The 22,084-nt window shown below is 35.8% G+C and overlaps 1 protein-coding gene across 1 annotated transcript in view; it reads right to left on the bottom strand.

Moving 5' to 3' along the window:
* Positions 1 to 22,084, bottom strand: part of LOC120354268 (putative mediator of RNA polymerase II transcription subunit 26) — a 161,377-nt gene that overhangs the window by 48,030 nt on the left and 91,263 nt on the right. Inside the window, exon 5 of the mRNA XM_039441162.1 lies at positions 11,371 to 11,507. Within this exon, the coding sequence (XP_039297096.1) occupies positions 11,371 to 11,507 (137 nt within the window). The remainder of the gene's footprint in view (positions 1 to 11,370; positions 11,508 to 22,084) is intronic.

Raw genomic sequence — 22,084 nt, 5'->3', positions numbered from 1 at the left:
AATTCATTAACTATAAGTTTTATAAAATCAATAGAATATTGGATAGAGAGCAATAAAAACAGTCTATTATGCTTTAGTTGAGTCCATTTTAAGATATGGATTGCAGTATGGGGAGGAACTTATGACACACACCTGAATAATCTATTATAACACAAAAGGCTGTAATTAAAACCATAATTCGCAAACCCAGAGACTATCCCACCCAGCAAGTCTTCAGGGATTTCCAGGTTATGACCTTAAGACAAATATATCTGAAAATATTAATAAAATACATAAATAATTATAAAGATAACTTTGAAGAGGCTGATAGGCCGACTTATTCACTCAGACCAAATAGTACCAGGAAATTCAAAATTTTTCATAGTAGTCTAAGTTTGTTGTGTAGACAGCTTATGCACATTAGCACAAAATTCATCAATTTAGTACCGCCTTTATTTCTGACACATCATAAAAGGAATGGTCTAAACGAATGGATTTGTATGAATTTTTTTCATGAATTGAGTTTTATTTGAATTGACATTTTCATTGAATAGCCTAGCAAGTTCATAATCATCTTGATCTCTTCTTTCTCTTGTATTTTTCTCTCATTCATGTTCTCCTTTCTTATTTTCATTTTTTTTTCTTCTACTCCGGTTTGTTTCATTTGTATAAATTAGATCAACTAAATCAATAACTATATTATTAGGGTTAGAATAAAGACTCCCACCAGCGAGCAAGTTTTACTTTTGCTGGTGGTGCCATGGCGAATATTGTTTTGTTAAGGAAAAAATGTATTCTTATTCATAATATTCACTTGTTAAGGAATTTTAACGAAATTGTATTTTGTTTTTATGGCAATAAATTTGATTTTTTTGATTTTTTTTTTTTGAATTATCTATAGTTATTATATTACAAATTGCCTTTTCATATCATATACAGTTCAATAATTATTTTCTTAGTCCATATTATGTAAATTCATCTTTAAATTTGCTGTATTGTGAGCTATTGTATATAAGTGTATGAGCCAGTATATATTGTAATCTACATAAATAAAGTAGCCTACTCAATCAATCACTCTCTCTCTCTCTCTCTCTCTGGAAGTGATAATGGTATATAAACTTTCCGACAACCATCTGCTTTATAACGACCATTCCTTCCTATTCAATTCCAAAAGTGATCCATTGATTTATCTCAACTTATGACAAATTTTGAAATCATGAATAAATCGAATTTCCAGCTCTGACAGTATGTTGAAAAGGTTGACGACCTTTTTCAGCAGATTTTTCATCAAGTTACAATGAGATATTGAATTGCATATGTCATGGCATGTGATTTGTAATCAACTCGACAGCTGATTTATGATGATTAATTCTATAGTCTGATTTTCACTCCAATATTGGCACATGAAGATGACTCCTTTTTCTTTTCATATTAGACCCCATTTAGCACTATAAAAGATGAACTTGAGTTTGTATAAGTAACCCATATCATATCCTGTTCCCGGTTTTCATATTATCATTGACTAACCAAATAGTAAACTAACAATAGTAAAATAGTAAAAATAAGACACGTTTCTTGTCTTATCTGTGATATTAGACAATAGAGACGTATTATAAATTTAATATACTATTTTCAATTATTGTGAAAAACTTTATGGGAAACTTGGTGAATATCTTGATGTTTTTATAGACTATTAATATTATTGTCTGTCCTGTTGATTGAATAGCTTTGTTTTTGCTTCTCAAAAGTCATGTAATGATTTTTGCTGGTAATTAAATTATGATAATGAATGAAAAAGACTAAGAAATTGTCAAAATTCAATATGAATAATTACCACAATATCAACTTCTCAACTACACAAAAAAGAATTATAATGAGAATAATAACAGCTACAATAATATTATATTACATATAGCAGATGCAGCTGGTGCTGGCATCGAGCTTCACAGCCATGCTCATTGTGATAGTAAGCTGACTGTGACTAGAGCTAGAAACTTAAGGGAAGAATCTCTCATAAAATGTTTCGAATCGGTGTGTTGGTAGACTGGCATTGAAGGAGTGAGGGTGGTCAGCTGCGAAAAACTGTAAGAGGTGGGGGACAAACATAGTACTTCTCCACCAGCTTTCACTGAAGTGGCGACAACACTATTATCGGGCAGAAATCTGAAGTAACTGGATTTCTATCATTGGCTGGAATACAAAAGGGCCTTAACACCCTTCTTATTAGAGTTATCGAAGAATATCAAAGGACTTTTCTTATTCTGCAGTCAAGATACATATATTTTTCAATGTTATTTTCAAAAAAATATATATTTAGAGGGAATTTTCTCATTCTTACAATGTGTCAGTTTTTCTCAATTATCTTGTTGATCAAGATAGATATTGAAAAATGTCAGGGACATTTCTAATTCTTCCCATTGAGATACATTGATTGCGATAGAAAATATTTTTTTGAATTTTTCTTATTAAGAATAATTTTTTATAATTTCCAGATATTTTACCCATTAACACCCTTCTTATTAGAGTTATCAAAAATATCAAAGATCTTTTTTTTCTGCAATCAAGATACATAATATACATAGATAATATAATATAATAATACATATTAATGATATTTTAAAAAAAAAAAAATTATTTAGAGGGAATTTTTTGAAAGTCTGACAATGTGAGTCAGTTTTTCTCAATCATCTCATTAATTAAGAAGATAGATATTGAAAAATGTCATGGGACAATTCTCATTCTTCTCATCAAAATACATTGATTGTGATGGGAAATAATTTTTTTTAAATTGAAATTGTGGATGTAGGTGGAGGGTGGGGGGTTTAAGTGGGGGAGTTGAGGGGCCCTTTGGATACAAGGTTTGGGTGGTCCAGCTTAGGTTTGGTGATGATGAACATTGGAAACAAGGTCAAGGTTGTCCCAGAATGCCCCTTTTCTTTCTACCTACATCATGAAGATTTCTTTAATCTCCAACTCCTTCTATTCATAACTATCAGTTATTTTTCAACTGAATTTTCAGTTTATCAGGTACAATAATAAAATTATTGTAGGCTATTGTATGCATTTTTGTGTTGCTCTACAGTGTCAAGTCTTTCGTTTTCCTTTTGGTATCAGATTGGAAACCAATTTGTGAGCATCAACATTCTGCATATGCATAACAAGCAATAACATTGAATCCACTTTTCATGAAAAACATCATTAGCAACCACCTGTCCTTGTCACAAACAAACCCATCTTATCTGAAATCATTTTCTGTCTCACAATTGTCTGTGAGATGATTCATCGTCTAAATTGCCTACTGCATATTCCATTTTTCCATCAGTTGACTGATTCCTTATAATTGATTATCAGAGAAGTTGTAATATATGTTTATATGAATATTCTATATATAAATCTATATATATTCTCTTGTATGAAGAAAGTTTTAATGGAATGAAATTTGAACAAATTCTGAAGGAAGTTTTTTTGGGCTTTAGAAGGTTATAACTGAAATAATATGCGTTTTAGGGAGAAATTTTATAAAACAAAAATTTTAGAGGAAGATTCTTATAATATTATTATCCCAGAAAAACTGTTCAGTATCTTGAACGGTTATTGAAATACAAGCGATATAGCAGAACCCTGAAAATTTTGGTGGCCATCTTGTTTCAGAGGTGTTTGCCTGTGGTTTCGACTTATCATCACAATCAACAACGTTCAATCGCAGTACAGTTCAGATGTTAAAAATTTAGGACTTTCTATGACCAAGACTTTGGACTGGACAAATCATGTGACCTTAACTTGCAATAGAGTCATTGCAGGCACTATGACTTTGAAGAAGATTGCTGACTGTATTCCTTTCTCCACAAGGATTATGTTAGTCAAGACTTTGATTTTTCAAATTTTTAACTACTGTGACATTGTGACTCTTGATATGACAGTTCAACTTTTACAGAGGATGCAGCGTGCCCACAATTACTGTGTACGCTTCATCTTCAACCTCAGACGTGATGACCATGTGACTGAATACTTTGACAGACTTAATCTCATGAGGCTGCATGATTGTAGGGCACTTCATGCTGTTATTTTTCTGCATAAGACATTATAAACTGGAACACCTGCATATATTGCAGACGATTTTCAATATTTGAGTGATATCGGTCGGGGTGGTACACGGCATGGTCCCATCTGCTGGCTGTCCCAACTCACAGGACAGTAATGTTAAACAAGTCCTTTCTTGTGGATTGTGGAATTCATTGCCGGCTGATTTGAAGCACATTGAGGGTCATCAGTTCGGCGCGGCTGTCTTCTGGTGGATTAGGGTTTGTGGGGGCGGCTGGGCTTAGCGGGGGGGTGCATCATTGGGTGTGTGTGTGTTTATGTGTGTGTGTGTGTTGTGTGTGTGTGTGTGTGTGTGTGTGTGTGTGTGTGTGGTGTGTGTGTGTGTGAGTTTTCTTTTCATGCTTACATACTTTTCATAGTTTTGATACATTCATTTATTCAGTCTCAAAATTAATTTCTTTTGAGTAATTTTAAGAGAATCAAGTTCTACTTTAAAAGTGAACTCTACAGACAGATATAAAAAATACTCTTTCTCTCTCTCAAAATGATTCTCATGCTAGAAGTATTTATTAATTTCTCTGTTTTCTCATCTTGCTTATAAGGTTTGTAGCCATATTGCTCTTTTTGCTCCTTCAATCCTATCATTCCATCGTGAATGTTGTATTTATTTCCCAACAGATCTTGTTTCACATTTCAAGAATGCTCTACTTTTAAGTTTATTCAACTATTCTACTTATTATTATTATAATAATTTTTTTTACTTTTTTAATTTAAAATCGTCACAATTTTACTTTGTGACACCCCACTCATACTTGGTTATGGGGGGGGGGGGAATTGGAGCCCTGCATGGCACCACCTTAAAAGGCGTGAGCCATCTAGGCATCACCTTAAGAGGTGTATGCCACTCAGGCATCACCTTTAGAGGTGTATGCCACTCGCTATGAGTGTCATCTATACCTGGTCCACAGGTACATATTTACACTGTCCATCTGGTAACTGGACTTTTATACGTGGTTGACCTGCTCGTCTGTGCTTCCCTGGTATTGTGTTGTGGTGGCACAGCACTGGATCCATATTTTCAGATGGGCCTGGTCTGGGATCCTGTGGGACTATCTCTTTGACAGTCAAAGGGTGTGTTAACTTTTCCACCTCCATGTCAGCCAATGGTGGCATTGAATCTTTCCTTACCACCTTCCTGTTTGTTGGGCGTGGCGGGAGTGTTGTATTGTTTTCACAGAATGATTTCCTGCCTTGGGTTATCCTCTTTGTGTTGACCGTGAGGCTAACATCTGACTTGCCATGAGATGGCATTCGCTTCATCCTGACTTCCACAACTTTCTCAGAGTTCGAAGTCTTTGCTCTGACAGTTGGAGCATAAATCGGCCTGTCGTTCAGAGTCATTCATTGCATCACAGTGATCAACTATGTCATCCCAGGATGCTTGTCTCGGAATATATGACAACTCTGCCTTTCTATAAATCAAGGCATTGGGTTCGACTCTGTTCAAACCAACCTGCTTGAACATCCTTCTGTTGCAACTCTTGTTGTCTGGAGATTTGGAGTCTACAGCTGCTATTGTTGGGACTGATGTTATCTTAGTCCTCAATAAAAACAATCGTGACATAATTCGCTGACTTGAAGGATTCAATTGGGGAGGATTCCACTCCACCTCTCTTGTGAATGTGTGAATATTCACTTTGTTTTCATGCATAAATTCCATGCCTAATAGCAACTCTTGTCCAAGTCCTTCCATTATAGATGCCGCTAGTAGAACTGTGATTTGTTCTATAGTTACATTAGTTGTCAGCTTCCCATTTAATGAGGTAATCGTCCATCAGCTAATATTGTGTGGTGATGTGCTGGCTAATTCTGTATCATCCCTATTCTCCGGAGGACTTCATAGACCTCGTTACTCATATAATTAGCTTCAGCGCCAGTATCCAGCAATGCCCGACACTTTTTACCACCGATTGTCACAGTAATGAATAGCCTGTTGTCCCTTGATGACTCTTCAATCACAGGAATCCTGTGTGCTGTTCGCATCACTGCTGTCTTGTTCAGAGTTTTATTCTCCTTCTGCACATCACAGACACATTCCAGTGCTCTCTTTCCGCGCCTTTTACATGGCAGGATATCAGGACAGTGTGATCTCCAGTGCCCCAGTCTCTTGTATTGCCAACACACGGGTTCAGACTCACTAAGAGATGGTCTGTTACTAGTAGGGGTTATAACTGTCTCTACCTTGAGCCTTGTAATCTTTTTCGTGTCCTCAGTCATGTGAACTCTCGAATTCTGTCTATTCTGTTTCTCCTCTGCTTTGATTTGTTCATACTTCCTTACAAATTTTCCTAATTTGTTGGTACTATGAACATCTGATTGCCGAATATACAATTTGTATCGTGGGAGGAGATTCTTATACACTCTCTGTAATTTATTTTCGTCTGTGAAACCTCCTCAACACCTCAGGAGTGTCAGTACATCTTCAAGAGATTCGTCAAACGACTCACCTTCCTTTTGCTTCCTGGTCTGAATTAGATTCTCGAGGTCCTCCTCATACATAGGTAAGTGGATAGTAGCATGATCTGAAATCTGTCACAAAATTGTCCCACAATTTTCACTGGTCACGATGATTATGCATCCATAGGGTAGCTTTACCTACTGGTAATTCAGGAAGGGCAACTAGTAGTTGGTTGCCAGTAAGCCCATAGGCTTGTTGTAGTTCGTCTAGCCTTTCTAGGAAGCTGGGAGCATCTGATTGGCCATCAAAAGACAGTCCCCAGCTTCTTACTTTGTCACATACCGCCCCTGGGTCCATGAGGGGGTTTGTGTGAATATTGGTTCTAACCTCAGTATGAGGTACCTGTCACCGAGTGTTCAGTTCCCCCACTGCTTCCGCTCATTATGCCGGCGGGTCTTGGGCTGAGATAACGTACTGCCATCTTCTTATGTTGTTCCACTAACAACCTTCTCAGCTCGGCATGCATTCCAGATGACATTATGCCCCAATCTTGTAGAAGATTGAATGCTTCATCCTTCTTCAATCTATAGATCCAGAAAATTCTGGGGTCGGCTATCACCTCGAGGTTTATGTCCTCAACCGACTAATCCTCTGTCAGCTCCTGGTGTTGAGCATCTGAATCAGCCTTGCCCTGTTCACTCATGATTCTTACTTCGTTGCCTCATGCCCCATGTTGGGCGCCAATCTATCACGTTCACCCTGAGTACTTTCAGAGGTAGGTGATTGATATCCAGGTGTTGTTCCAGGATGACTTAGGTCAGTCGTAATGTGGGCGGGGAAAAGAGGCAAGTTGAAGTTCCTCTTCTTCCTTCTTTGTACCTTAGCTGGTGTGGACAGCACCTCCTGGTGCTTCTGACAGCGTGAAGGTCGCTCTCTACTCTGATGACACCACTTCGAGGTAATTTTGTATTGGCCTTATGGCCTGGTTCCACTCCAGTGTAGTAGGAAGAGGAAGGATAGATGGGAGGGACGGCAGCCAATGAGCCACTGTGCTCGGAAAGGATAGACGGTAAGGGACGGCAGCCAATGGGCTGCTGTGCCCTGGGAGGATGGAAGGATATAAATGGCAGCCAATGGGCCGCTGTGCCCTGGGAGGATGGATGGATAGGGATGGCAGCCAATGGGCCGCTGTGCCCTGGGAGGATGAATGGAAAGCGACAGTAGCCAATGGGCCGCTGTGCCCTGGGAGAATGGAAGGATAGGGACAGCAGCCAAGGAGGATGGAAGGATAGTGATGGCAGCCATCGGGCCACTGTGCCCTGAGAGGATGGGTGGAAAAGGATGGCAACCAACGGGCCGCTGTGCCCCAGGAGGATGGGTGGAAAAGGATGGCAGCCAAGGGGCCGCTGTGTCCAGAGAGGATAGATGGTAAGGGATGGAAGCCAATGGGCCGCTGTGCCCTGGGAGGATGGAACGATAGGGACGGCAGCCAACGGGCCGCTGTGCCCTGGGAAGATGGAAGGATAGGGACGGCAGCCAACGGGCTGCTGTGCCCTGAGAGAATGGAAGGATAGTGACAGCAGCCAATGGGCCACTGTGCCCTGGGAGAATGGAAGGTTAGGGATGGCAGCCAATGGGCCGCTGTGCCCTGAGAGGATGGGTGGAAAATGACGGTAGCCAACGGGCTGCTGTGCCCTGAAGGATAGGTGGAAAGGGACAGCAGCCAATGGGCCGAAGTGCCCTGGGGGATAGGTGGAAAGGGACGGCAGCCAACGGGCCATGGTGCCCTGGGAGGATGAGAGGAGAGGGACGTACGGCAGCCAACAGGCCGCTGTATCAGGAGAGGGGGACAGGGATGGGCGACAGCCAACAGGCCACTGTACCAGGAGAGCAGGAAGGTTGGGAGCAGAGTGCTGTGGTCTGGGGCTCGTCCAGCGTTTATATACTCTACCAAAGTGGAGGGGATGGAGTTGCGCTGCCGTCAGAGGCGGTAAGAGTCCTCTCGATGCACGGAAGATGGTGTGCCATCTGTACCCTACTTATCACCGCGGTCAGCTGGCTTGCTGATAGCCGAGCGTCTTTTAATAATATTAACATTTATTTAGCAACATTTTCCCATCACAATTCCACTTTGTGGCAAAATATCGTTTGTTTTATTTTATTTTACTGAGTATTGCTTGTTAAATTATAATTTTTTATTGTATTGGAGGGTTAAGTGTAAGAGAGGGCTGACTGCGCCCTAACTTCGCCCTCCCAGGTATAAAATAAAGGCTGTCATTCTATTCTATTTGATTCTCATTATGCTAGTCCTAACAAAGAAATTAAGACATCTTCCATGGCTGTTACTCAAAAATGACCATGGAATGACATTTGCGCCTGGACCAACATCCATTTTATTAACACTGCTCTTGGAAAATGAATGAATGCTTCCAAAATTGTATAATCTTCTTGATATCAGATTCATTTGTTCCAATGGTCCGCATTCATAAAGCCTTTGTCAACATTCCTATTTGTAACATTGAAATAAAGGAGGTCTCATGTGACATATCGAAAATATAAGTCATAAAGATACATATTTTGAATGAAAACGAATCAATTCCAAAATAACCTCGAATGTCATTGTCAAATATATATAATATCGATAATTTATTATTGTTGTCACCAGCAATATCGATAAATCAATAATATTGAAAGAATTTATTGACTCATTCTACTATAATGTGGGACATGCTGTTCAACCTAAGTTTTGTATTTCCATCAAATAATTAATAGGATTATTTGTATTAATAAAAATAGGCCAACTGTAAGAGCATTCCAAAGCCCAAAATGAATTATTCATCAAATAATAACTCAGGCATCATTAGTCCCAGTGATCTCAGCTGGTCATACTGACCACAATGACCAGCTATGAGAGGATTGGGTGAATTGAGTCTTGCACTTGGCAGGAGAGACTTGACATGAGAAGTTAGGAGAAATTTGTAGGCAGGAGAAAAATTTTTTTCGAGGTACCTCCAATATTTGGTATAGATTAGTTCAGTGTTATCAATTACCAATTGGGTCATGAAAAGATTTTTTTTGGGTGCCTGTATATCATCTTTCATCATTCAATAAAGCAGCCAAATCCCTTGAAGAACTCATGCTCTACCATCAATAGAAGCAAAAAGCAAGTATTTATCTTTAAACACATTATATACATGGACCTTCCACTTCACCTGCAACAAAAAATGGTGAAGCTTTTTCTGGATGTTCTGGTTAATGAGCGCAATGAATTGATGGAAGACGTGCCTCTCAATTTGAGGCAGATTATGTGGCTCCAGCTGGATGGCTGCCTTCCTCATTATACTAGAAACGTTGGTAGGTGGCTTCATAACATATGCTGGGCTGTGGATTGGCGAAGGTGGACCCGTAAGTTGGCCACCACACTCACCTGATCTTACTCCAATGGACTTCTACTTTTGGGGGGTTGTGAGAAGTAAAGTTTACAGAGAACCAATAGAGACCAGGGAGGAACTGATTCTCAAAATTCGATTGACGTTTAGAGTAATGAAGACATGGCCCAACGAAGTGAGACGGGCAACTTGAAGCTTGATGAACGGCAGCAGGAGTTGCATGAACAGATATGGAGTCTATTTTGAATTCCTGTAAGCAATGAGCATGATATGTAACTTGATTACCATCTGGATGATTGTCATCAGTTTTTCTTGATTCTGTCTTTCATATACTTTGAATTATTATTGTATGGATAAATTTTGTTGAATCTTGTAAAAGTGAATGATTAATATTATTAATAGGATTTAGGCTATATGCTACAGAAAATAATGCAATAATAAGGTGATTTCACCCTCAGGATCATCACTTGATGCATGCTGTTTGTGAATTCCCTCATTTTGAATGTGTTCATACCAGATATTAGCAGTTTTGAACACTTGATCAAGGAACTTACATTATCGAATTTATTCTCATTCAAGAGCTTGTACGATGGAGAGGTTTTTGAAATATTTGAACCACTATAATTACCCAGAGAAGAGTCGAGAAAGAATGGTTCAAAATTTAAATTTGGATTTGAAGAATAGCATTCTTTTCAAGTGTGAGCCCTGAAAAAACTACAGAATATCTAACAACAAATAAAATTTTATAATCTTGTTTGAATTTTTGAGTATTTAATGACTATTCTGAAAATATTGCAAAATCGATATATCTCGAAAACTAAGCTCGATAGCAAAAAAGTTTGAAAAATATTTTCTGTCAGAAATGTCGAGTGGAATCTATGGTCAACCTTGATGGGATACTCTGTATATTTTTGATGTCTGTACTGTATTATATAGCTTATAATGACTAATGAAAAAACAGTAAAATCGAAAAGTTTTCTGAATACAGCCTCTAGTGCTTCAGAAACGATCAAGAAGCAAGCTATGAAGAATTCAAGTTGATACATTCATACTGTGAACAGTCTCTACTTTCATGAATGCGAATGATTGACGGATTGACTTGTAGAAGGTGATATTGGCGAGATACCAGCTCTTGTCACACTGGTTCTTGGTATACAAGAGCCGGGAGACTTGTATTGCTCAGTGGGCCAGACAGCTACAATACCTGGGAGACTTGTATTATAGCACACACGGCCAAGTCTGCTTTTTGCAGCCGCACTCAACGTTTTCATATTTCTACATTGTTAAAAAACGATCTGGCAACATTGCAGAGCTAGAAAAGGATGGCACTATCTGTGTTGTCAAATGATTGACGAGGATAGCAATGTCGATCAAATACTGTCATAATAACGTGAACCTCACTATAGTTGCAGGTGGAAGATACTGTTCCCTCACCCTCTGGTGAATACTGTGCCCATTGAATTAATTCATTTTATATATCGCAAGAAAATAGTTAGACATTACCTGCTGCTGTGATGAATGCCTTTCCTCCACGTAAAATGTAATTTGTGATTGTATTCTGTGGGATCTTGAAGATTCTATCAATGTCCTGTTGAGAGAATGGCCTTCCATCATTCAACGTGGCAAGATCGATGGGATATCTGAAACCAGGAAAATTAATACATTATAAATGCATGAATATTTGCTGAGAAAACAAGTTTGGTACTTATTGGAATATTTGGACATGCATGTAATCAGTGTACATGCATGTTTATCATGCAGCCACACACATTTCATCATGCATGAATAAACCACTAGAAAATTACAAATTATAGCCTGATACAAAAGTAATCTAACCTCAAATGGAAAAGTAAAGAAAAGATGGGCAGAGCCAGCTGGTGGTGTCGCTCCACCTTCTCTACATGTCAGACTATTGCCAACAGGATCGTGGACACACAATTTTGGCGAGGAGCATATAATGTATGTCACTGCCATTTATCGATTTGACACTTCCATTGAAATAGAGTACAGCTATGAGTCTCTATTTCCACATCATCAATTCGCTTCTGCTCATAAAATTGTTGCCGAAGACAACAAGTATCTTCAAATAATTCAGAGAATTTGTCACATGTACGGCTACAAAGGTAAATGGGACAAGCGAGCGTCATCAGGATAGCAATTACTGTCGTCCTCCAGTACTGTACTACCAAAGACCAAATTGGACCTGGTTCACCAATCTTCTCAGAGGCGAGGCGTCTGGTCATCTTTGGATTCGCCAATGACTGGACAGAAGTTTATGTAATGTGTATATTATTTAATTGAATTGAAATATTTAGAAAAAAATACAAAAATAGGTGAAGAAACCAAAAGCTAAAAGTTTTATAGCGAGCGCACCAAGTTTGAATAGTACACTAGTACATCATCAGTTCAATCCGTTCAGTGTGATTATCAAAAGTATGTGATTACAGTAATGCTATTTAGCATAGGTTACCACCACTCTTCTGCATCCTCCCTCTCCCACTCTCCCTCTCACAATGGTGTGGTAAACAGTGGAAGACATTGCTACTTTCTGCGATTCCACAGTTCCGCACCAGTGTTGCAACCGTACGATGATAGAATATAATTAAATTGTTTGCAGTTTGTTAATGAATTAATGATAATTATGATTCAATTCCAATTTACCAAATTTATTTTTATAATTGAGGGCAGTTTCCAAGCTTAATATTCAGCTAAGTTTAGACTTTTCAACTCTGAAGTCAGAAATTTGGGTTGAAATGGGGCGTAGTCGCAGCGCTTGGAACAGTCAAATTTCTGAGTCTATTGAAAGTAACAGCTAAATCCCGAGCTCGGAAACCGGTCCTTTTAATTATTGATATTTTGATTATTATTTAGTTTGACAATAGGGTGTTAGTTTGCAAAACTCAAATCAGCTAAACTAGACTCGATAGATAAAAGCAATAAACAAGTGTAAATAGTGTGTGTGTCGTGGTTAGTGTCAGTTAATGGTTAGTGTCAGTTAATGGTTAGTGTCATGGCGTGGACTCCAATTATTTGGATTTCAATTAGCCTACTGAGTACTGAGTAATGGAACTTATTTATCACTATTAGATTGAATAACACCATTTGCTCTGTATTCAATTATTGAATTATTGTTTCTATTAGTTTCTAGTGTTCTTAAGCTTGAGACTGTACTTCAATATTCTCTATTTTCCAAAACTATAAGCTTTAATTTTAATAATTATGTTATGCAAAAGACATTGATCTCTAATTTTGCCCTATTTCACATTTTTACATGAATACATGTCATACAAGACATCAAAACCCATTCAAAAATTGAATGGGTTCTGATGAGATTTCGAATTTTTCTTTCGAGGCCCATATTCTTTGAACCGTTTGTGAAGTTATTTGTTGTTAGTTATTTGAAGTTAGTTAGTTGTTGAGTTAAGGCATTGGTTATCTGTAGGATTCTGTCTTGAGAATTCAATTATTATAGGCTGTCACAGTTCGGGCAGTTAGAATCCTGAAAATACAATTATGTAGGTTCAAACTGCCCAAACTGTGACAGCCTATAATGATTGAATTCTCAATACAAAATCCTTCAGGTAACCAATGCCTTAACTCAACAACTAACTTCACAAACGGTTCAAAGAATATGGGCCCCAAAAGAAAAAATCAAAATCTATTTATGTAAAAAAAACACATGCAGCCTTGATTCACAGACCAAAAGTCGACTCACTCTTGTTTGTATAGCATGGAGCTAAAAACCATAATATTGCCTTCACGAAACGTGATAAAACACACGTTTTATCTTTGTACATTGGAGATCTTCTCGCTTTATCAATTACATTTAATAATAATTAAATCCGCGACCAGACCTCCAATTCACAAAATAATATTTCAAAAATTGAATGGGTTTTGATGTCATGTATGACATACATTATAGTACAGTTCAATTTTCATCCTAGATTTTGATAAATGGGAGATAAATTTGGTACCATATAATATGACATTATTCTTTTGGCAATCAACCTTTATTATTTTGTGAATAGGACATAGTGCTTAGTATGACATTGCATGAAGGAATAATGCTATAGGCTTATTAATAAGGATTCAGTTTCGAAATCGTTTGGTATAGTCTGCTGATAGAAATAATGTTGGAGTCAATTGGAGAACCAACCAAATTGAAGGTTACAGTGAACTCGAATAATATACTCATATACACCAAGAATTATTCTCAAGTTGATAAAAATCCTTTTGGATGAAACATGAACAAAGTGCAAATCCAGCTCTAAACTATTGTAATAGTCTACCATTTTGAAAAATATATTAGACCTCGGTTCTTGTGTATATATTCAATCAAGAAGTACAATATGATTCAATATACGTACAACATTATCCAAAATTCTGTCAAAAATAGCAAACCAAAAGCTAAAATAGCAAATCTTCTCATAAATCATCCTAAATTCTGATTTATTATAACAAAATACTTTAATATTCTATCAAACATTACAACTTTACTATACCGTAATAGTATAACTTTCATTATGATACTGACATTGATTCTATCCAATTCAAAACATTCAAATCAGAACTTAATAATAAATAATAGTAAGATGATTGAAGCATTTTTATCCAACTTTGATTTCATTTTTATTTTTAAATCAAAATAAATAATATTTATGTCAGCTCAACGTTCCAAAGTCTTTCATTCAATGCATGCACTATGTGCACTCATAAGATTATCTTGTTTTTGAGTAATGAGATGAGTGAGATGATGAGAAATGACCAAACAACCAAGTGGCAGACGGGATATAAACCCATGACCAGATAATTACTGTTGAGCGGAATATAATAAAAATTGCCCTCCAATTAGTGCAAAAAATGTTGAATGCACTTTGGCAGTCACTATTATCATCAGTCGAGTTGAATCAACAATTGGTATAGTGATTTTGTTCAATCAATATTACTACAAATCTTGTAGAACTAGCTAACAGTATTGTTGTTAGAGAAATAACCAGATGTAGGGAATGGAGAACAAAAGTAGTTAGTTGAGATAGCCTGCAAAATAGGTAGTGAAGCTTAGTTCACTAGAACCATCTGTCAGAATAAACTATTTTTAAGTTTGTTTGAACTATCTGTGTATAGTAAATTGTACTAGGCTCCTGTAAGTTGCGTCAACAATCAAAATCTACTAACTCCCGAATACAACCAACTATGGATCTTGTAAAAATAAATAATAATTGTAAATGCAGCAACTCTTGTTGAAACAACTATCATATTGTAAAAGAGCTGTTGAACCGTGACGTCACAACCGATGACTTTCTAGTAGATCCCACAATCTCACAGTTGGATCAATAATTCTATGTTGGAACGATTGCATTCAGGTTGAAATTTCTACTAACAAGAACAAGATAGTTGAAGTAACAGGGAATTCTGTTTAACCCCAATAGGAATATTTTCATCTCAATCAGAAGTTGATTATGATAGCTGGTGGTTGTACTTCCAACTATTTTTAATTATTCACAAAGCTCGATTTTCCTCCGTGCAGAAAGAGTCCCGAAATGTATAGTGCTTTAAATTATCAATTGTCAATTGTTCTATAATAATAATTCAAAAAACTATATTGTTTTTTTCGAAAAATGGTACTATTCCAATTCTATATTTATCAATTGACCAGTACGTTAACAGTATATACACAGCATATACAGTGTATAGAATAAGAATTCTATTGGGGTCGCTGAATTCAAATCTGAAATCGAAATTCCTCCATCTCCATTATTGGACGATTTAGATTTTGTTGGAGAGGATAGCCTTGAAAAGTAGGGCAGGCGGCCGGGCTTGCATTGCTTACTACTAGAAGTGTGTAGTGATTTTGCTCCGAGTCGTTCAAGGACACGAGCCAACACAGGCCAAATCCGCGAGCCAAATCCGTAGGTGTTGTGACATCTTAAAGTTATTGAGACCATAAAATGAAATAAATCAAAGAAATGAACGATATTATTATTGTCAAAGGCTAGGAAGAGTATCAAACTTACTGTTACTTGATAGCAATGAAGATTATACTTATCAACAGCTGTGACTGAGATAAGAGCACAGTTCTATACGGCATATTTTGGAAGAATTATTTATTGAAAATTATAATTTATTGCAAATAATTTGTAAATCGCTTATAGTCAACCATCAAATTTAGAGGTTACAATTTTGTTTATGTTAGTGAACAGCTGTTTTGAATGCAATCAAGAAATTAGTCAAAATGAATTATTTGTACTGCTGAACTTACGTTTCGAAACGATGATATAATTACTTCTAAAAACCAATAATTATTGTAATAAGGATAAGAGTTTCAAAATGAAAAAATAATTATTATTGTTAAAATAATTTATTAATGGAAATATACAACATGTTAGATATTGTGCCGTGCTATGAATTTAGAAAATTAATTTGGAATTTAGAATTTAGAAGCACACACAATATAACTTAATAAAAGGGATACTTGATAAACATACCTAGTGCTAGAGAACGGGAATCCAGAAATGACAAGAGAGACAACGAAATAGAGAGAAGATATCAACTATATTGTCACCTCTTACAGTTAAATTCAACAATTAATAAAACAAAATAAGTTACATCATGTAAACCGATAATAAAATTACTAAATTTAGAAAGTTATCTCTGAATATAGATACTGTAATTCGGTAATAACCTACTTCGTATGCTCTACATTGAAAACGTTTTAGATTGTATCATAAGAAGCTTAAAGGACTCTAATTTCAAAAGAAGAATTGAAAATTATCATAGATATGTCTCAGAAGTTAATCATAAATGACAATAAATATTTTAAGAAAAGATCCACATAAAATTCATAAAATTCTTAGAACATTAAATTTAGAACACACTTGGAAACTTTAAAACACTATCAAAACATTATCAAATATTAATGATCCCCAATAATAACTATTCTGTATCTTTATATCATGAAAGCTGCAAAGACAAACATTCCTCAAGTATCACATCACGGAATTCTACATAGGAATACTATTCAAAAATATGTGTTATCAAAACAAATTTAGAAATGCTAGGGTCCTTGAAACTTCTATTCGATCCTTTACAACTTCAAGACCAAAATTATTCTAAAACATTAATTTATCAATAAGGGACCTTTAAACATTTCATATACTTATTCAACTTTAGTAGCTTATTAGTAGATTAAAATATAAATTTAAAGAAAACTGAAATTCCCAGCTGGATCCTTACAGAGAAAATATGGCCTCACATTTCAATGTAAAGATACAACCGAAAATCTATTACTCAAACCAAAATTAATAAAATTAGTAATCTATCCATTCCCAATAATATCTCAAAATTACGATTTAACAAAAGTCTAATTCCGCACGTTTTGCACCCTTCCCCTTTTTTGAAAGTCTATAATTATTAAAACCCATTCTGTCACATCCGGTGTTCCTGGGACGTTCGTTTAATTTGGAAAAAAGTTGTTACCTCATAGCTGTTTCTTCAAATTGAATCTAGGCTCGGTGATCGAGCTCTACACGTCCAGATGGACAGAAGACAGCATACCCCAAACTTCTAGGACGGCCATCGATTCAGAGGTGTCTCAGCGGCTTAAAGACACACATTCATGAACCCGTAAATTGATGGATTCGTACGTTGAATTGTATTCATACTTGATGTTCCCGTACTTACACCGCTGTTAGAATAAGAAAATAAACTAGGATAATACAAATAAACTTAACTTCAGTTATATAATAAAATCAACCTACTTTAGTTTATATAAAACTCAAATCAATACTTATTACTTTAAAACATAAATAGACATTACCTACGGTACTTCAATCTCTTGATTTAATAGAAAAGAATTTATTTGTAATCAGGGTTATGCCCTATACACAAAGCGATGAGTACATAGTATTCCATAATAGGCCTACATAATTCACAAGTTGATTGAATTACTTCATAATAAGGTATTTCGAGTATTGTTGTTAGTTTAGTCAGTTCTCTTACATAAATTACACATATATTGTAATTTAAAAGAATAAATTACATGATAGGTGTTTCCTTGAGAATCAAGAAAGCTTTTCTTTAGAATCAACAAACAAATAAAATATATAACAAAAATACTGATAGAACTCATACTAATATACTATAAACATCAGTCAATTTGGATTTAAACAACAGTAATTGAAATTTAGGTTAATAGCTTCCTCTTCGAAAATAATTTAAATCAAAAAAAAATATCTTAATTCCTACTAATAGGTATTCTAAATTTCTACAAAACATATATCGTTCATTTTCTTCCAACATTATCAGTTTGAATTACCATTACCATCTTCCATTCAAATCAAAAGGACTATTCTCAATTATTACACTTTAATTACGGTACATTACAATAAATACTTTGATGGAAGCTTTCATCGATAATAATTTCCTCAATTATATTATAAATCTATGACGTACCTTTAGTAGCGGTTATAGGAGGAAAATCTCCATTGTGAGGTGACAATTTGATACTCTCTCTCCTCTTAATTAAAGCAACTACTGAGGCGGAAAAAACTAAAATTGCTACTGGAACAAAAGGTTCCAGAGCCAAGTTCTAAAAAAGCCTAAACCTGGCATGGAAGCCATGATTAACACAAAGTTCTGATCAGACTACATTTTGTACCGTTACTGCTTATGACGGAGGACAGACGCTGAGTGAATCCACTTCGCTTTTCTCGTCTTGCCGTGGACAGCTGTGTGATCGTCCATACTAGATATACCTAACCAACGTTAACTGTGATTGGCAGTTACTATTCTCTAGAAAAATTTCCACCAATAGAAAGGAACGTTACAACTACAATTTAAGATACATTCTCCCACCAAGTGACAGCTATTTTTCCTTGACAGCTATAAATTCCTTGCCTTATAAGGTCGTGAACCAGACTGGTCCTCCAGGAAAATCGTTGATCTTCTCAGTACCACAATTTCTACGCGCACACTTACAGAGTCGACACTACACAACGCAGAAAAGCAAGGGTCATGAACTAAGCTGTTGCTCCAGGAAAATTGTAGTTTTTCTGAGTACTACAACTTCTACGCACACACTAACAAAGTAGACACAACACAACGCAGAAAAGCAAGGCAGTGAAATGAAATGTTATACAGGACTGAATTCTCATGATAATTCGCACAATTCTCATCGTTCACAATTGTAACAATAAAATATTGTTACAATATTATAAAAGCGAGCATGGTCATGATACAAGCATTATCATTGATAAGAATTGTAATAATCATTTTTTGTTATTTAGTAATGTAATAAGAATCTCTTATAATAAAATGAATAAATGAATAAATGAATAAATGAATAAATGAATTTATTTCCTTCTTGAGAGACATAGTAAAAACACAAACAGAATCTTGGAAATTAACTGATCACATTATCCAGTTATTGTGATCAGTGTGTAATACATAATATTAAATTTATATGAAATATTGATATTATATAATAATTATTATAGAGTCAACCGCATGGACTGATGTAAAAATCTCTGTAACCCGTTCAGGCCAATCATGGGTCAGAAAAATGACACCAAAAAGGGATGATATTCAAACATGATACTCTATTTTTGTTATCAGCAAATAGAAAAGGCCTTATCATATGCGGTAACACATTGTATGTTGAATAAGGAGAAATATGAAGAGAATTTAATTACTAATAAAAGGCAGATAGTTTAAGTTTATTTATTGTAAAGCATGAACTATTCTCTTACTCATCTCTGACATGATGTATACGTCATACTAGTTCCACCAATAGCAAAATTCTATGCAAATTAAGTAAGTGAGACGGAACTGCTCAGCAAAAGTTTTTCGAGAAGAGAGACACTACTTCCCTTTTTATGCCTTCACTGTAAAGACCCTGTTCTAAAAGTTACCATTTTTCTAGTGTGATTCTTATTTGTTAAATTTATGTATTTTAATTGTTAGCCTATACCTGAGACAATATTATTATATTTGTAAATTATTCTATCAATCGATTACTTCCATGAATCTAAATTTTATTATTCATTTTTATTAGTGAAGGAAATAATTAATTTCTAAAAAATCTCTCATGTGCTGAAGATTGAATCATCGAATCATCGAATCTAAATTAATTCAAAGAAACCACCATACCAAGAAGGATCACGTGAGTTCTCTTTTATTCTATGGGGCCACACCCTTCGCTTCGAAAAGTACAAGAATTTACTTCAATTTTACTTCGCTAATTATTAATGGCCACATCGAAAGCGCAAATAGTATAAGTGTACTGAATTATAATTGTAATTTTTGTGGTCGTTTAACTGTCCTCATTTGCCTGAACCACGACCCTGTTTAAATTTCACATATTGTAATATTTTCTAGTTAAATCATTGGAATCATAATTTATCTTTAAGAATTTTTAAATTCTGTAAAAAGAACGTGCATGATAGCCCAGCATCATAGCACTAATTCAAATAAGTCTGTCAGCAGAAAATTATTCAAAACCTGTTTATCAAATCTTGAAACTGTACTGTTTATTAATTATTATTACTGCTCATTATATTTCAAATTCAATACTTTATTCCCTGAGTTCGATTATTTCTTTAGCCCTTCAGATTTTGTGTTTGGCACTTGTTGAGCACCGATCAAAAACGATCATTGAAATAATTGATCCAAATCTGGTTCAAGGAACAGATCTAATTGGAAATATTAAGTGGGTTCAGATCGAGATCATACGTTCTCTGTCCTTACCTGCTAATATCTCAGCTTCTATCTGTGCCCTACATCGACTTAGGAATAAAAATTCCCATCGCAGAGCAGAAACAGTTACAGCGTAGAGAATCACACAATAGAGCCTGAAACTTGGAAAGATTCTGTCTGCGAAGTATCTTCCAAACGGCATTTGGTCTATCAAACCTATTCTAGACCGTCAGAATTTATTAGTGGTGCAATCCCGCAAATTATATGCACCAAGTTCCTTGCTCGACCTGTTTGATTTTGTACACTGTCTACAATACAGGTAATAATTTAAGGTCTCTGAATCTAGTGTCTAGCAATTGCTACACTACGACGCATACTTGCAAAGAATATTATTCTCATACAGATAGTCATTGAACAGATCAAGGGTGTGCAGGAGTTTGTGCCTCGCGCGATTTGGACTATTAAATGAAATCTTATATTGAATTTCTCAGTCTGGTGTTCTGTAGTACCGTATTCATCCACACTCATAAATTTGATATTACAACACCGAGGATTCAGTGTAAGATTTTATACCTGTGTGACGTCTCCGTCTGGGGCATTACTCAAGTCAAAAACCAGGAACCCCCCAAGGAGCGTTACAGTGTGTAGGGGCCTTAATAATAGTACAATTATTCTTGGACTATTACTTTTACCCCAATGCAATAACAAAGTATGTTATTGTATTAAGATTAAGATTAACTCCCAAACAATATAAGTTCTTATTATGGATTTTCACCAATCTCTGACAAAACATTCAAAAAATATTGAGTACTGGATGGCTTGAATAGAATGGCTTAAATCCAATTGAACCAAAACTTCTTAAATTATGATTATTTTTGAGAGCCGCGAGGCCACTTGACTAATTTGGAGGCGCTGAATCCGAATCTGGAATCACAATTTCTCTTTCACCATTTTTACGAGATTTAGGTTTTTTAAGTAGAGAATAAAACGCGCGGCTTGCCCGCCGTGACGTAAAGAAAGAGGCGGCTGGCATGCGTCAGCAGAGCTTTGGCGAAGCGTGAGCGGGCGTGCGATGCTGTAATGTGCACTGCTCCGTCCAGAACCCATATACTTCTAACAACAACTTTTAGAATGCCAGTGACGTCGTTGTTGCTCTGGTTGTGAAACCGCGACTAGAAATGATGCAAGTGTGCATCGAGCCTAAGATAGAGGTTTCTCACTTGAAGATTTGAATTCACACTTGAAGATAAAAGTTCACACACAGATATTATGATACTTGAAAAAAGTTTACACACGAAGACAACAGTTCATAAAATCACATCAAGAATAATATCCCACTTCTGACACAAATAGCCTATTGCTGGTTTCTGCACTAATGAAACGTTGTGGGAATAGTATTATATTAATTATTTATATATATATATATATATATATATATATATAATATATATATATATATATATATATATATATATATATATATATAATATATTAATAGAATACTTATATTAATTAATTGCCTTAT

Source organism: Nilaparvata lugens, chromosome 14, assembly GCF_014356525.2.
Source record: "Nilaparvata lugens isolate BPH chromosome 14, ASM1435652v1, whole genome shotgun sequence".
Taxonomy (NCBI): domain Eukaryota; kingdom Metazoa; phylum Arthropoda; class Insecta; order Hemiptera; family Delphacidae; genus Nilaparvata; species Nilaparvata lugens.
The sequence above is the reverse complement of the archived record's forward strand: the minus strand, read 5'-3'. Positions and strand labels throughout refer to the sequence as shown.